Below are 17,950 nucleotides of genomic sequence, written 5' to 3'. Positions count from 1 at the left end.
CCGGCTAATCAGATCTTAGGATTCAAACCTTTACGTCTTTTAGTCTCGAGTCTTGCACGCAAACCAGTGGACCAACGCGGCTCGTGCCGCCATTAGTCTCCTCTTACGAGATGCACGAGGACGCGTCAGGCATGGGGAAAATTACATGAGCCAATGTATTCTTTGGAAGATTTGTTGTTGCTATTGCTGTAGGGTTTAACGCCATTTTTCAGCACACGATAGGCTATACATGGCGGCCAGTATTAATGGTGGAGGAACAACCCGGGAAAACCCCCGGAGAAAACCACTGATCCACGAGAAGCTACTGGAAAGCTTTCTCACGTACCCACATTGGCTGAATCCGAGACTCGAACCCACCCAGACAGACGTCTTTGGAAGATTTAAAACATTTATAAACTTTACTTCCCTTCTCTCTTAACGACAGGAATATTTGAATAAAATGATATGTATGTATGTATGTATGTATGTATGTATGTATGTGTGTGTGTGTGTGTGCATGTATGCATCTATGTATGTACGCATCTATGTATGTACGTATGTATGTATGTACGTACGTACGTATGTGTGTGTATGTATGTCTGTATGTATCTATGAATGTATATATGTATGTGTGTATGTATGCATCTATGTATGTACGCATCTATGTATGTACGTATGTATCTATGTATGATGTATTAATCCCCATGCTATGTGCTATGTATGCATATGGATGTATGTACATATATCCTGAGTGCACGTGACGAAACCATCCTGAATAAATCATGGAAAGATAAAGTTCAAAAAATACATTTCGTTAGTATTTTAAGTTAAAATCAGTCTTGTTAATTGGTGTCACTCCATTATTCTACTTAATTCGTCTATTTTGTTTTTAATTTCTCAGGTACCAAGGTACACTGGGCACTGGTGTCGATAGCCTGGGGATTAACAGTTCCATATGTCATCATGTTTTTACTGTACTCACGCGTGTTGAATAATGGAATGTGTGATTTAGATCTCCCGCACATCAGTTGGTATGCGGTAAGTCCGTTCATCTGTGTCTCGTTATTATATTTACGGTTTCACTTTATATCAGTAGTGTTTGTGCTTCTGACTAAATCTATGTCTCTCGTCTGTTCTGTACGTAAGTACGCTTGTATGCATATATGCATTTAGGAAGTCGCTGTAGTTAAGTTCGTGACGCCTTTGTAGATTCGATATCACAATAACAATTAGTACTAAAATTAGTACCCTTACTCCTACCTCGTGGACAGGGTACTAACATGAGCATATACGTGTTAATGGAGCAAGCCGGGTGTGATTCACACCCGGCGCGCTCTTTTAGCCCAATAATACCAATTTGAACATATTCCTTGCATATTCCAATAAATTGAGTAGTCCTCTTATTTAATACCGGAAATATAGAAAATCATTGTAGAAATAGTTGTAAAATCTCGTTTACCTTTTTTATCCGATATTTTCGTTTAAATCGTCCGCCATATTAGTTCAAATAATGATTACTTCCGTTCTCAGCCTCGTTTGTTTGTGTCCCATATAATGACATTGAGACCTTTTTTGGAAACGTAAACAAATCGTATTAAAAATATGGCGTGGTTTGAGTCAGAAATTCTGCGCATTAAAAGTAAATACGGTTTATCGGCAACTTTGAAATTCCATCAAGAAGCGATTAGTCGCCACTTGATTGATAATAACATTGCGTAGAATATCCAAATATTGTCTGGCAAGCCTTACGTAGAAAAGGGGTCATGGCGAGAGTCTCCCGTTATCTGTCATGGCGAACACGGTGAGGTTAGTGTAACCATACCAATTTATTTTATCGTGTAAGAGCTTATTAAATTCAAAATAAGGAAAACTTCTTTCACAACATGATTATATTTATGTAGTAGATTTCTACACTGTTTGTTTTTCTGACTTTAGTGATGATTTTTTTGCTCCATTACATGATATGGGATCAGTTCGTAGCCTCAACCATAACAAATCAAGTTGAGGCTACAACATCGTAGCTAAATAAATACCAGCCCAGGCCAAGTCGGGTCGAATGCCCCGATGTATCTTTGGAAAAAGCACTTAAACATTAAGCTCAAGTTTGCTTCGCATAAGACATACAAAAATGTCATTAACAGAAATGAAAACAAAAACATGCACGTAACGTATGTTCATTTTCGGCGCACGTATTTAAACGGACTACCTAAATCGGTAAATCCATCACACTTTAGCGTAACTGCGGGCTGAATCGAAAGGACCAAGATACATGCAGCATATCATAACGTTGGACTGTTATTCTCTGGATACAATATAAGTAAACGAATACAATGCTGGCTTATTTTAACAGGAAATGACGCAAATTTGCTAAGGTCATTTAGGGCGCTGCTAGATCAATAATCAAAAATAAGTATGGCTTAGAACTGCCATGATGGAAATCATGCTATTTGCAATGCAAAACTCCACAAATGACAAACGATGTCTTAAGTAATTATATTGCTGTAAAATAATCTATCCATCTCTATGATAAACCCGGACCCAAATTGCCAAAGTTTATGTGCACAAATTCAAAACAAAGACTACACACACACACACACACACACACACACACGATGCTATTCAGGATGAATTTAGAAACGATATACATTTTTAGATCCATCTAAATTTCCTGTATGGATATCATTGTAATAATGTTAAAATCAACGACCCAGGTCTCGTCCACTTGCATCCTATTAATATAACTGTGGAAAAACTCCGACCCATGTCCAATTCACTTGCATCCTATCAATATAACATTAGAAAAACTCCGACCCATGTCCAATTTACTTGTATCCTATTAATATAACATTAGAAAAACTACGACCCATGTCCAATTCACTTGCATCCTATTAATATAACTGTGGAAAAACTCCGACCCATGTCCAATTCACTTGCATCCTATTAATATAACATTAGAAAAACTCCGACCCATGTCCAATTTACTTGTATCCTATTAATATAACATTAGAAAAACTACGACCCATGTCCAATTCACTTGCATCCTATTAATATAACTGTAGAAAAACTACGACCCATGTCCAATTCACTTGCATCCTATTAATATAACTGTAGAAAAACTACGACCCGTGTCCAATTCACTTGCATCCTATTAATATAACTGTAGAAAAACTACGACCATGTCCAATTTACTTGTATCCTATTAATATAACTGTAGAAAAACTACGACCCATGTCCAATTCACTTGCATCCTATTAATATAACTGTAGAAAAACTACGAACCATGTCCAATTCAATTGCATCATTTCGCTTTAACTGTGGAAAATCTTCATCCTTGTCTAAATTGCTGCCATCTTACCCCTTTAAGAACTTTGAAACTCTACAACCCACGTGTAATTTTTAGCATCCTATCTAACAAAGTAAAAACTGTACAATTCATGTATAATTTGCTAGCCTCTTATTGCTATAACAGTGTAGAAAATCTTTAACCCATATCAAATTCGCTTGCTTCATATTGCGACAATTCAAGCGTGACGCACATTGCAGAGAAAACTAAAACTGTGTGTTATTGTAAGACTTTGATACGAATATTTGCTTTCGGCTCCTGTTAAACTCTAATTGTAATAGTCTTTGATAATTAAGCAAATTCACGAAGGTTTGTTTATTCATTGGCATATCTGGAAATCTTGTTTATTTTTTCAATATTGTTTTAAACAATCATGTCATACAAAGACTTGCCAATGACCTGAAAAAGGATTTCAATTCAAAACGCTAAACTCGTCATCAAAATGTATATGATAAAACAAAAAGATGGTTTGAAATGCAATGATGTTGTTTCTAAATAGAACCATTTCAAACACCAACATTTTTTTAATTTGTAAAATATCTAGAGGATGACCTTCCTCGATATTATAGTGGGAGTTTTAGATATAATTTCAACAGAGAATTGAGCAAGACTATTGGAAAGAAATAATTTATACGAACGAAAAAGCTTTTTATAAATAAATAACAATTAATAGCAGTAACTCCAATTCTATCTAAGTTATGTGAACAGAATTGGATAGCGGTGTCTAATTTGGATTTATTTCATCATAATAACGAGGGATGAAAAGAGCGCAATGTCCACGACTGATTGCATCACCTTCCTCCGTTGACCGTGTATCAATATATTCCTATTTCCTATAGCCTTCCTATTATTTACGCTTCACCCATTCCTAGTCCTTTATTCTGAACTCGTCACTGCTTTTTGCGGATTTCCGTCTTCGGACTGCCCCGTCTCTCCCCAGAAAGCTGTTCTTTAATGCTGTTCTCTTTCAGAAAGTGTGCGTCCCAGCACTAAACCCTGTATTTTCTTACAAGACAGCCACCTGGTCCCCTTTTCTTGTTTAACAAGGAAAGCACTATTCGTTTTCGGCATCATCGGAGCCGCTCTTTCTCTCTCAGGAAGTTATTTAACACTAAAGAATTCCGACCACGGTCGTCACTTTAAATTCACGTTACTTTCAAAGTGTAAGACTTAGTTTGTTCTGCCCAATCGTAAGTAACGGTTCCTAGCTGATCCCAAGATAATCATTTCTTTCGTCATATTTAGCCAGCCCAATCTGTAAACTACGGTGCATATCACTTTCCCGTTGACAATGATAATTTGACATGGGTTCCTATCAAGCGGTTATTGTTGGTAGCTCAAATGCTTACTTTCTCAGGACAGCGTTGCAATGCCCTGGTCAATCTCACTGAGACATAGACGCTATCCTTTCAAGTTTTAACACTGACATGCGGGGAGAAAGGGAAAAAAACGTCAGAGTGCCCCGCCCCCCCCCCCCAAAGGCTTTTCTGGCTTAAATGTGATAAAATTTTAATGCGCAATGCTTTCAACTTTAAGGTTCAATATTATTCAAAATTCGACACTTTACAATATAACTGTAAACTCAAAATATTAAGCTTGAGTTTAAATGAGAGATAGGGAGATGATATTTTATAATTGTCCAAGTAACATTTTTAAAAGTAAAACAACATTTTGACATTATTACATGCACCGGTCAAGGCCGCAGTGAGTCGGTTATTGAAGAAGAACCGAGTAAGTGGGCTTCGTCTTGCTTTTAAACAAGTCACATTTTCATGTGTTGCATAAAAATGTAACACAAAAGAAAACATGCTAAACGTAAATATTTTATTACTTCCAAGTGCAGTTTAAATAAATATTCTTTTTCATAGACTTAAAGTGTAAGGACACTATTTCAGCAAACATCACGTGACTTTGCACGTTTATTTATTTACATATTTATCCACGATATAGGTATATTGACTTTAGCAGCTAGGGGTAAATTCGTGCCAGGGTTCGAGGACACTGCGAGACGTTTTCTGATTTGCTATATGCAAATTAAGGATGTAGATTTTTTTTTATTCATGCACTGGAAGAAACGTAGTTAGAAGTAAAATATGACCTACGACAGAATTCCATTAACATCAGAAAGCATTTATCACAAGCATTAAGCAGTTTACGGTATGGTTAGCACAGTGAGAAACAAAAGAAAACAAAAACAAACAAAAGATAAACAAAAAACACGCTGTACAGTCTCCAGTGCGCAACCAGTTAAACGGCTTTTGTTATTGGTTCATACTTCAATGAACTTCAAAAGCTACAAATTAAATAAATGAAAGGAACTCATTAAGTGTATATTTCTCTGTTTTCGTGAAGGGTAAGTTGCTCTCGTTCTGCGCTATTTGTTGTTTTTTTCGTAGGACAATAGGCTGTAAAGCTTGTGAAGAACAAATGAACAAATGAATGAATGAATGAATGAACGAATGAACGAACGAACGCACAAAAGAAAAAACGAACGAACAAACGAACGAATGAACGAATGAACAAATGAATGAATAAATTAATGAATCAATGAATCAATGAATCAATGAATGAACGAATGAACGAATGAACAAATGAATGACTGAACAAATGAACGAATGAACAAATGAATGAACGAACAAACGAACGAACGAATGAATGAATGAATGAATGAACAATTAATGAATGAATGAATGAATGAATGAACAATGAATGAATGAATGAATGAATGAATGAATGAATGAATGAACAATGAACGAATGAACGAACGAACAAACGAATGAACACGAACGAACGAACGAAAGAATGAATGAATGAATGAATGAATGAACGTGTTCTAATATGTTCGTGATCTTGGAGCCTAACAGAACAGTGCAGTGGAGAGTTTTCGTGGAAATTAATAGTACAGTGCAGTAGAGACATACCGTGGAAATTAATAGTACAATACGCTAGAAAAACATTGTGGTTCACCTTTCAAAATGAAACAATCAAAAAGTTAGACTTAAAACCACGGGATACAAAGCTTTATTGGAACTGTTCTCTTTTACAACCATTTATCTTGTTCAGTCATTTATTTGCATCAGTACAAATATAATTTAAAGCACATTAAGTTTCATGCAATTGTATAATTAATTTGGTTTCCATTCGCGTCAGTAATAGTACGAACAGGCTTATAAAAAAGAAACACTGGAAGCATGCGATGGGCCAGACCAGTTTCAAACATTGACGAAAGTTCTGTAGGCTACAAGATAAACTAATATGGAAGCTTAGCCTCTATACACAGGTCGAGATACGGCACTTTCATTTAAAACGGTAGTTGTAAGACTTCCATTTATATTTTAGTGAGTTATAAGCAATTTGTTTTTTGTTAAATATTTAAAAGTTAAGACATACAAAATGCATAATCAAATGTATCATAGAATAACCTGAAAGGGCCTATTTAAATTGAGTACATTGTAGCCCAGGCCAAGAATCTCTGCAGTCTTCTGGATCTGGAATAAGATTGATAACCGTGTTATTATCTAAACTACTCAGCAATAGTCATCAAATCAACATCATAACGCTTTTCGTAACTCAGTCAGATTATTTGAAATTATTTTTCTTTCTTTAGCCTCACTTCGATTCAGCGTTTGCCGTCCAGTATCTTTTTCCAGCATTGGTGATAACCTTTTGCTATGTGGGAATTTGTGTCATTATTTGGCGGAAGGTGAAATTAGGCTTGCAGTTTTCACGACGTGCAAAGGACATCACTAAATGTACATTCTCTCTCTTTTCTCTCTCTCTCTCTCTCTCTCTCTCTCTCTCTCTCTCTCTCTCTCTCTCTGGTAACTGGGACAACATTGGCCAATAAATTTGGTCAATATTGTCCCATTTACCGTACGCTCAAGCTCTACATAATTTGAAGATATGGATATATAAATAATCTCTTCATTGAAATAATTAATTGCTAGGCATTGTCATAAAAATCTCATTCAATCTTAACGATACAAACGTCTGTAGCGAAAACTGAAACAGTAAAATCACAAAATACAGACAGTCATACATACTATAGGCGATTCATTAAAAGTCTTTATTCCTAAAAAAGACAGTACCACATTCAGTATATATATATATATATATATATATATATATATATATATATATATATATATATATATATATATATATATATATATTACAAATTAAGACTTTTAATTAATCGCCTATTGTTTTTTTCAGCTTCAGAGACTCTTGATTTGAAAAGTAACGGACCTCAGAGAGAAAGAAGGGTTCAAGGGGGATTACTTCCGAAAGCCAAAGTCAGGAGTATTAAACTAACTGCTATAATATGTGCAGGTGTGGTAGTTTTCTTATATTATTATATGTTTAGGTATATTGGTATAATACGTGCAGGTGTGGTAGTTTTCTTATATTATTATATGTGTAGGTATATTGGTATTCGTATATGTTTAGTTACAGCAGTGTTCTTTAAAGATTATTCTTGGCATAAAATATATAATTTGTAAAGGAAAATTTCAAAAGCAATTATCATTACAGTTTTATATCCACACTTCTGGAAGCGGGTGCATCTTGCTTTATCTGTATTTATCTAGAAGTGTATATCCATCCACCCCGAGTAGCAAAATAAACCGTTGTCCACATAGATAAAGAATATTAAATAGCCATGATATTAATTTATATTTGACTTCAACGCTCTTAAGGTAACTTTTTTAAACTTCAAAAATGCTCCTTCAAAACAATTATTGGCATATCGCTTAAGCTGGGTAAAAGGAATCATTCATTATGCATTGACCTACGTAAATAAAAATTGACCAAGCATATTTCTGTTGACAAAACAGCTTTGTTTGCTATTTAAATATAAAAAAAAATTAAAATGTCTGAACTGAGACTTTCTCAAGAAAATGACTAAACAAAAATACTAGACATAGGCAAATGGAATTCGGTCATTTCTCGCTAGGTGCGAATGACTTACAAGCAATCTGAGTCCTACTTTGGACCTTTTATACGATTTTCTGACGTTTAATTGTAGAGTAAAAACCTTTTTCGCTTGATCACTTGATCTAGTTAAATTACGATTGCCGTGCTTGTTTCTGCATATTAAATAACCTTATCAGATTGCCTTCCGTTTAAATGACTGACAAGAGATTTTATGATTTCCTGAACTTACATCATTTGTGTACAACACACAGCTAGTGTCTTTTATATTCAATTGACTGAACACTACTCTGAAACTATTCAAAGACAACAACATTACTATAAGGGTTAGAGAATTTGTTAATGTTTTCAACGACGATTCCTACCTGGGTCAGCAGGTAAAGGCAATGTATGCGATGGGTGCCATAACCATTAGGGAATCAGTTAAACATTTTCCTATTCTGCGTGTGTGAATGTGATATGGATTTTAACGTCACATTAACGTGTAACATCATACCCCCACCTGTCACTTTACCTTGACGCCAGACCGACCAGTTCTAGTACAAAACACATCATACAGAGCGCCAAGCGAGACATCTGCTAGTAACAATTTTATAAGTCTTTGGAATGACTCGGCTGGGATTAAATCCCGCGAATCACCACATCCGAGGCTGGAGGTCGCTTGTTCGAATACATATATAAGTATTATAATGCAGATTATATAACTATTTCTTAAATTAAACTGCCTGCTGCAAATATTTTAGTAGACTTATCTCTGTAAATCACTTTGGACATATTGTTACTAATCATGGTATTTAAATATGTAACAAAAAGATGTGAAACCAACAATTTAAAACGAACAAGCAATTTATTTATCTACAATGAGAACTGAAAATTTTACAGACAGTGAATTAAATCCGAAATAATCCTAATTGTCCTTGCACAGAATGTTGCCAATAATTCCAATATTCCCGAATGTCCTGATATATCACAATGATGCAGTCCAGAACATCTTTGAATGAGCTCGCAAAAATCCAAAGTAGTGTGTATAAATAAAAAAAGGAATGAACGCTTTAGTCATTTCAGTATCTAAAATAAATAATGTCTTTTGAATTTTATCTGAACCCATCTGTAAACTCTGATATTAATGGATTCCAGACACTGATATACGACATAAATTGGTTATGTTTACCAAATCCCTATTTAATCACATTTCTCTTGATCTGCATATGAACCATTCCAACGGAAAATTCTAATCAAATTGTAAACTTGACTGAGCCTTGAAATTATGGACAAAAGTTAGATATGTAATGCTTTCTTTTTACAAGTGACCATTTCCTTAAAGTACAACTACAATCATGGACAAATGTTAAGCACACAATACCGATATACGTAATAATATAATCTTACGCACAGAAAACTTGAAGCCCAAGATGATGAAAGTGGGAATTGCAACATAGATACTGACAGAAGCACAAACACACATACACATGCAATTTCTCTTAAGACATATGTTACAAATATGTTAAGTTATTTTGTGAAACATGTTCTTTCTCTACTATTATATTTGTTTGTTACACATATATAAAATCACATGCACACTCAGAAAGAATTGAATCAAAGAATGATTGATATTCTAGATATACAATGGAAACCACTTCTGACCTAATTAGGCTAATTGATATTTCATATTGAATGAAGCACTGATTTAATTTCAAATATATAATATGCATTATTTCGCATTTAAGAAAAAGATATTCATTTGAATTACAATTTTTGCTGCCATTGTAACATCGATATAAGCTTTGGTAATAAGAGAATCACTTGATGTTTGTTTTTTTCAGCGTTTATTATATGTTGGACTCCATATTATATATACAACTTCCTGGCAATGCATGGACTGATTACGTCTACTTCTGGTCCAACATATTTTATGCAGGTTGTGTGTCCATTGAACAGTGTGGCAAATCCAATAGCTTTCATCATTTTCAACACTAAAATGTTCACGTTTTGGCACAAAAGGACGGACGCGTCAGCTAGTTCCAATCTGCATCCAAAAACAGATCAAGAACTTGTCTAATGGAAGGACAATGTATGAATCAAATATTCGATGGATACACATCATCATACATATCATCGACATTTTTCAGATAAAGTTTGAGGACACGTTATTGCTGCAAACCAAAATGTCTTCCTTTTCAGTACAATGTTTATGTTGGAGTACGAAAGTGTGGATCAAATAGTCGAATTGGATAATATATATGGATCAAACGGTCGCACTGGATACATTATAGTGACCGCACAGTCAAACAGGATACAATATGTGGATCAAACAGTCGAACTCGATAGAACATAAATAAATGTAATTGTGTGGACTCATTATTGTTCCTCTCCATCAATATCAAAATTGTTTGCTTTGGGGTACATCATTTACATTCAGTTAATATTTCAAATGCTCTAGGAGGATGCATGTTAAAGTAAACACAATGTGGCATACCAAAGGTGCTCGCTCTTCCTCACTAACTACAATGTTGGCATGCATTGAAGGATTACCAATGAAAGCAACGCTCGTGATGTGTGCCTCCAGCTCTTTGCAGAATAGATAACACTTTGTCTATGTTACCAGGGTTTTCTTCCTGAAAGATTTTGCAAACATGATCATTTTAAGCGATATGGATCACCATTTATACCTACAAGCGATCTAAATAATTTGTTGCTGCACAACACAGTCATCCATATTTATTTTTTATTTAGGCAAATAATTTATCGCAGATTATAGCAATATGAAATGAAAAGTTCCGGCCATGTATGTTTATGGAATTGTGTACAGAATACAAAATGAAAGAATGATAATGGTTATTGACTTCATTCCTTCGTATTTCCTATATTGTTCTCTGGTAGTGTTAGCATGGCTTGTTAGTCAATGGTGTTTGCTATCCTGGGTCTCCGTGCACTGGTGGGGGCTTGTCATATTGCATTGTCTATTCGGCATTTGAATATTTGAGGACATTATACTAAGGAGCTATGCTGTATGTCTGTTATGTCTGTTAAAACAACGTAAATTGACTAATCCATTTTAAATCTGATATTATTGCCCTGTATAATGAATACAGCAGGACAGTATTGCGTTTGTTTTTGTCCGTTTCAATTATACCATTGATATAATAGTATCACACCAATCTTTCCCGTGAAGTTTAGCCAAATCGGCAAACATGACAAGAAGCACTACTCCAGTACTTCAAAGAATATAAAGGTTAAATAACATCTGGCAATGATTTTCCAACCTTAGGAAGAGATTTGGAAGATTATGTTATGGTTGGAGCTTACAGCCTGGGTTGTGAAAACGCACCAGAAGACAACACGTGCGGGACTGGATCAATTAAACTACAAATGTCTTTTTGTAAATAAATTAAAACGACAGAACACTTTGTGTACAACACTACTTTAAAAACTAGTTCAAGCTGATATATATATATATATATATATATATATATATATATATATATATATATATATATATATATATATATATATATATATATATATATATGATATCACGGTACCAATTGTTTTTCCATATACCTCAATGCTACTGTTTTGTGAAATAAATATACTTTCTGTCCTACTTGGGCATGCATGTCATAAACTGTCACATAGAACAATGCTAGATTGTCAATTTGACAATGACATAACCAGGTACTCCATTGCATTTAAGAGAGATAACTCTACTGGAACTAGACAGTGGTAAGAGTTATCTAGTCACAACAAGCACATTTTTAGCCATGTGTACCATATTTTAAAAAAATTATAAAAAGTACAAAATATGATCTAGATAGAAATTAACACAAACTCACATGTTACCAAGAGGCTCAACTTTTTTTAAAGCCAAACAGAAAGTACAACTCTTACATAATGCACCAATCACAGCTAGTGTTGTTCTTTAATTCTGAATACAATGTTCCATACACCTTAAGCTCCGCCCACCTGGACTTGCGCAACTGGTACCGTTATACCTATAGCAAACCTTAATTTTTCCAATAATCTGCGAAATAGTTCAGGACTGTATAAGTAACAAATATACTTAGTCTCACTTGTGAAAAAGAATTTGATGAGGTACTAACCTATGTCTTCTATGAATGTGTATAGAAATGTCATTGGCTGTTTGAACTATTGTTTTCATACTTTTGCTTCACCATCAAAATCATCTTTTGAAATAAAATGAATTCTTTCAACTACGAGTTGTATCTTATTCATATCAGCACTTATTGAACTTCACATAGGTGATATGGGATAAATCACATTATGTCATATTATGTAACAACTAGGTCAAAGGTCAATGTACCAAATAGTATGTACCTGTCCTACTTCAAAATGTACAATTCACCTGAAAAAAAGGAATTTATATTTGTTTGGTAGGTGCAGAACTTAACATCAGAGACAGGTGGACATGACCCAATCTTATTATAAAGTATAAACTTTGACCACTTTACACTATCTGCAGATACAAGAGGTCACTAACCACCAGTCCTCACACAAAGGTCCACCTTCCCATCCTCTTTGTAACACAAATAGTAAGCTTTCCTCCTTTGTAATGTGAATAAAATTGTTTCAATAAGCCAATCAGTCACCAAATATAGTAAATCACAGGTCCTAAGTGGTTATGTTGGATTGGGGGGTGAAATTAGGGGAATCAAATACAGAAAAATGCCAAATATAAACACTAAGTATAGCACATCAAATGGAGTTAAAAACAGGAGGAAAGTGTTTATCTAAAAGGGAGAGGTAGGTTATGATAAAGGAATTAAAAAAGGCAAAATCAGCAATGCGAAAAATGAGAAGTGAAAGTTTGATTACCTTACCTTGAACAAATATATGGAGCAGGGCCCAACAGGTCCACAGACAGCCCAAAGGCAACTGTGCTATAACATCCCTTACAGGACCCAAATTTCAAGTGAAGATGTGTTCATTTCCATCTAATATAAAAGGGTGAATGATTTAGATAATATAGATACATATAAAGTATATTTCTTCTACATAAGAATTTAATAATAATTGGCATAAGATAGAGAGAAACTTATCTCAGATCCAAGCAGAACATACCTTATCAGTTTTTAAACTTGTAAACTTTACTGTGAGAAATTATTAAATTGCTTCTACTTACATTTGCATCAAGATTGAGGGCTAATATAATACTTCACAAATCTTCTCTTTATTTTCATAACCAGTCACTGAAAATGTGAGATTTTATTTCCTTGAAATGTTATGACTGGTGTAAGGGAGATAACTGAATGATATACATAAGGTGTGGTAACCTCGAATACATTATCCATGTAATATAGATGAGTTCATCAACAGCCTATAGGACTCACGGTACTAATTCCACTCCAATGGTAAACATATGGAAACACTGTCATATTCAAAATTCAATAACTTAAAATTTATGGGTGCTGATAATGACACCTATAATTTTTCGTGCACATCTAACCTTGGTGCAAGCTTATGTGTGGAGAACACCATATGACCCGCGGCAATTTGTTTACATACATGTGCATGAAACACGTGTTATTGATTCTGCACCAAATGAATCAGGTGCTACTTTCAGTATTGAGTACTCCTGAGTCAAGCCTGTAAAAATGCTAAAATTGCATCAGTAGAAATTTGTCAATATTTTTTTTACATTACATATAGGACAAGCTCTCAAAAGATATTTTTCCTAAAATTTTAATTTTCATTATTAACCAATTATGGACCACCAAACCTGTAAATACTCTATCATTTCTTCACCCATTTCTAGACTGGTTCACAGTTCTTCCGTATAATTAGTACCGTGTGTCCTATAACCAGATTTAATTTTTTTTGAAAAAGTTGTATTTTACTCCTTGATATTAGAGCATAATTGTAAGAAAGAATTGGCCATGCTTGTGCATGGATAATAGTGCAATAGCATTTTATGTGATACCAATATCTATAGTTAAATTGCATCCGCATCACATGTTGCTGTGTTGTATTGTACTTATTAATGGCTTATTCTTGTTATTAAAATAATTGTTTTCTGCCTTTGTATCTTCATGTTATCTTTCTATGGCATGCATGCTACACAAAAGAAACACAAGCATGCTGACATCAGCAAGTATGACATCACAGGGTATCAAATTACATGACGCATTGTATTTTCATCTCTCACTGGCTATAAGACAAGTTTTAAATGTTTTAAATTTCAAAATTGCATTTCTTTTCTTGCTGACTCTCACAGAAATAAGATACAGTGCATCCCTATTCACATCAATCAAACAAAACAAATAAGTGTGCCACATGATAGGTCAAAATGATAAGAGGCCATTGCCCTTTTGTGACTAAAACATATACACACACCCATGAAGCATCAAGAGATGCTGACATTCCAAACTTATTTAAACTATCATCACATGTGATTCATGACCGCCAAATGTTAATAAAAAGGTATAAAAGCCAAGGAAGAGTTCCATAAGCTTTATTATACTGAATAATTAAATAACATAGTGCTACTTTTTAGTATAAAACTATGGGGAAGGGTGAATAAGCAAAGAATAGACAGAGTAATTTCTTCAAGCCTGGTAATGTTCCCCACAACGGGGGTGGGGGGAATGTGTATCAACCCAAATAACACATCAGCATGAGGTATGTTACATAAGGACAGCAAGAGACAAATTTGAAAAAGCTATCCAAAGTTCCTATAATGCTGACATTGATGTTGGAGACAGAAAGTGTATGCACAAACTGTTATAACTCAAGCTATTAAGTATGCTGGAGGTGGAGAAATGTGTGAAAAACTTTGCTATGCCAAGACAAGTTCATGTCTCTATGCAATATGCAGACACTGATAAAAATTGTCACTGAATACACTACTTGTTAAATTTAAGTAATAGAATTAAATTGCATATTGAAGTTGTCTAATACATAAACATATACCTACATTTACCCAAAGCTCATAAAAAGTTAAGAAAAAGTCTCAAAATCATTACTGTGGCTACTTTCCACTATAAGCAGTGTTAAATTACTTACTTTTTAATATAAAGCTGAAAAAATGCATACATTATTGAACAAAAGAGAAACAAAGCAAACATTGCAATCACTCAATTACAGTCAAAGGGGAGGTAATACACCTTGAATTGGCAAACCAAATAGCAAGCTCTAATTTACAGCTAAATGATTCCTTACTATTACTTGATGGTAAGAACAGAGCAATGTAGGTTTAATAAATAGCTTTTGTTTCAAATATGAAACCATATTTCTGACATGAAGCTTGTTTTCATTTATTCACAACAACATATATGGTGAAGAAAACCCATATCACTTAGTGCACGCAGTAATCAAATGCTGAGATTTGGAATAATGTGTTCTGAGACCACAAGTTGCAACACCCTGAGTATAAAGGTTTTCTATCATGGGACTTGGTACATGAAGAAAAAAGAGATCTGGTTTGGTGGGAGAGAGCAGTATGTTCACCATGCAGTTATACATCAAGAATGTTTCAACTGTATGAAGGGAGGTTGGGGAAGAAAAACTGCCTGTGTAAAGAATGCAATACAGATAGGACTTTTGCAGACTTATATTGGGAATGAAGGGTTGAAAACTATTATTTTAAGTGAAAATGTCCCTCCCTGCTCCCTCAACAAAAGGAATGCAGAAAAGTTCCAATACTGTTTGCCCAAAAATGTAATGTACCAATATGAGAAACATGCTGAACATAGAATAGGTGTCAAGGAGTTTAATTCTAGGATAAGAAATAAGACCGGTATAATTGATATTCAATGTGACTCGACATATAATAATTCAATTTACAGGTTGAGGCAATGCAGCATGTGCAGTTTTGTGCACAGTCCTTATTTTTACAATGTTCTCTGCTTTGATCTGCTGAGTGTGTCTCTAAAGTTAAATGATCAGTACTGATACATAAGTGATTGTGACATAAGTGGCTTACATATAAAATCTACCCCACCCCACCCCATTTTGGGGAATTATTGCATGTGTTAAATGGTATTTAACCATACAGGCCAATCTGTGGGTACCATCATATGAAATTCTGCCATCAGGCCATACTGTGCTCTTTTCCCTATGGCCTGAGCTATATACTTCCACTCTCCAGTGTATAAAACCATCCCCATCTGTCTTTTGTATAGAATTTTTCTCCAAAATCACATGCAAACCATGATAAAAAGACTCCATTATCACTGTCATATGTAAAAACCACCAAATTGATACCCTGGATGCACGTGGTAACCATGGAAACAACAAACTCCTATTATGGTATAGGTCGCATATAGGACTCACGGTACTAATTCCACTCCAATGGTAAACATATGGAAACACTGTCATATTCAAAATTCAATAACTTAAAATTTATGGGTGCTGATAATGACACCTATAATTTTTCGTGCACATCTAACCTTGGTGCAAGCTTATGTGTGGAGAACACCATATGACCCGCGGCAATTTGTTTACATACATGTGCATGAAACACATGTTATTGATTCTGCACCAAATGAATCAGGTGCTACTTTCAGTATTGAGTACTCCTGAGTCAAGCCTGTAAAAATGCTAAAATTGCATCAGTAGAAATTTGTCAATATTTTTTTTACATTACATATAGGACAAGCTCTCAAAAGATATTTTTCCTAAAATTTTAATTTTCATTATTAACTAATTATGGACCACCAAACCTGTAAATACTCTATCATTTCTTCACCCATTTCTAGACTGGTTCACAGTTCTTCCGTATAATTAGTACCGTGTGTCCTGTATTAACTTCATTGCAATTAAATTATCTCAAAATACATTACTGATAAAGTGAGAACCTAACATTTAGACTCCTGTATTTAGTGGAGACCTCAAGAGTCATGTAATTTTAATTTCTAAGATGACGCAGCTCTTTCATATCACATAGTTCATATTTTCTACAATGCCGGCATCTAGAGTGCAGCCTTCCATAACCATGCAGATATCATCTCATGCCAATTTGGATTCTTGCGATGGGATGCAAAGTTTCAAGAACAGTGTGGATTGAATGGAATGAATACGCATTGTGTGACTAAAATGGTTATCATTCTGTAATGTTGGACCAAGCATGGAAATTCCACAAGAGCAGCTTGACGGAAAGAAATAGGATTAATTGAAAGTCAATAGTAGATTATAATTGGGCTTATACAAGTGCCAATGGGAAATGCTGACTTAAGGAAACTGTTCTTGTTTGTTGGTATTCACTGCTACTTCAACAGAAGGGAATGCAAGAGAACTGAACTAACTATATGAACAATTTCAAAGCAGGAGAATGTAAAAAAAAAAAAAAAAGGACAATTAGAGCAGGAAAATTAAATTCAAAGTGGGAAGGAATACCATATCCTTAATAAATTACCTAAAATTACTCATATCAGAACATTCTACATGGTACAAGTGATCTATCTACAAGTGTACTTAGAGTGTTCTCTATCCTGGTTTATGGCATGCCTTACAAGAACAAGATAGCTGTTTTTGTACACATGATTTTTCATCTTTTGCAGGTAAAATAGCCAATATTTGGCCAAAATCAACTATATTATGTTTACATAACTTATTTTGTTGCATGCATTCCAATCTAGAAGGTAACAGCACATACATAAAGGCATCAGGTAACACAAGTCTAAATCTATCATAGCTATAGTTATCAAAAGTCCCCATCCAAAGCCATCTTGTGCTATTTTC

General features: G+C 34.5%; 1 protein-coding gene across 1 annotated transcript in view; it reads left to right on the top strand.

The window, feature by feature from the left end:
- LOC149790623 (cardioacceleratory peptide receptor-like) overlaps positions 1 to 16,926 on the top strand; it is a 33,350-nt gene extending 16,424 nt beyond the window's left edge. The window contains exons 4-7 of the mRNA XM_089972737.1: positions 881 to 1,017; positions 6,930 to 7,074; positions 7,538 to 7,654; positions 10,078 to 16,926. Of these exons, the coding sequence (XP_089828863.1) occupies positions 881 to 1,017; positions 6,930 to 7,074; positions 7,538 to 7,654; positions 10,078 to 10,313 (635 nt within the window). The 3' untranslated portion in view covers positions 10,314 to 16,926. The remainder of the gene's footprint in view (positions 1 to 880; positions 1,018 to 6,929; positions 7,075 to 7,537; positions 7,655 to 10,077) is intronic.
- The last annotated feature ends 1,024 nt before the right edge of the window (positions 16,927 to 17,950 follow it).

The sequence above is a fragment of the Sinohyriopsis cumingii genome, chromosome 10 (genome assembly GCF_028554795.1).
Source record: "Sinohyriopsis cumingii isolate HCF-2022 chromosome 10, ASM2855479v2, whole genome shotgun sequence".
In the NCBI taxonomy this organism is placed as follows: Eukaryota; Metazoa; Mollusca; class Bivalvia; order Unionida; family Unionidae; genus Sinohyriopsis; species Sinohyriopsis cumingii.
Note: the sequence above shows the minus strand (reverse complement) of the source record. Positions and strands in the feature narration are given on the sequence as shown.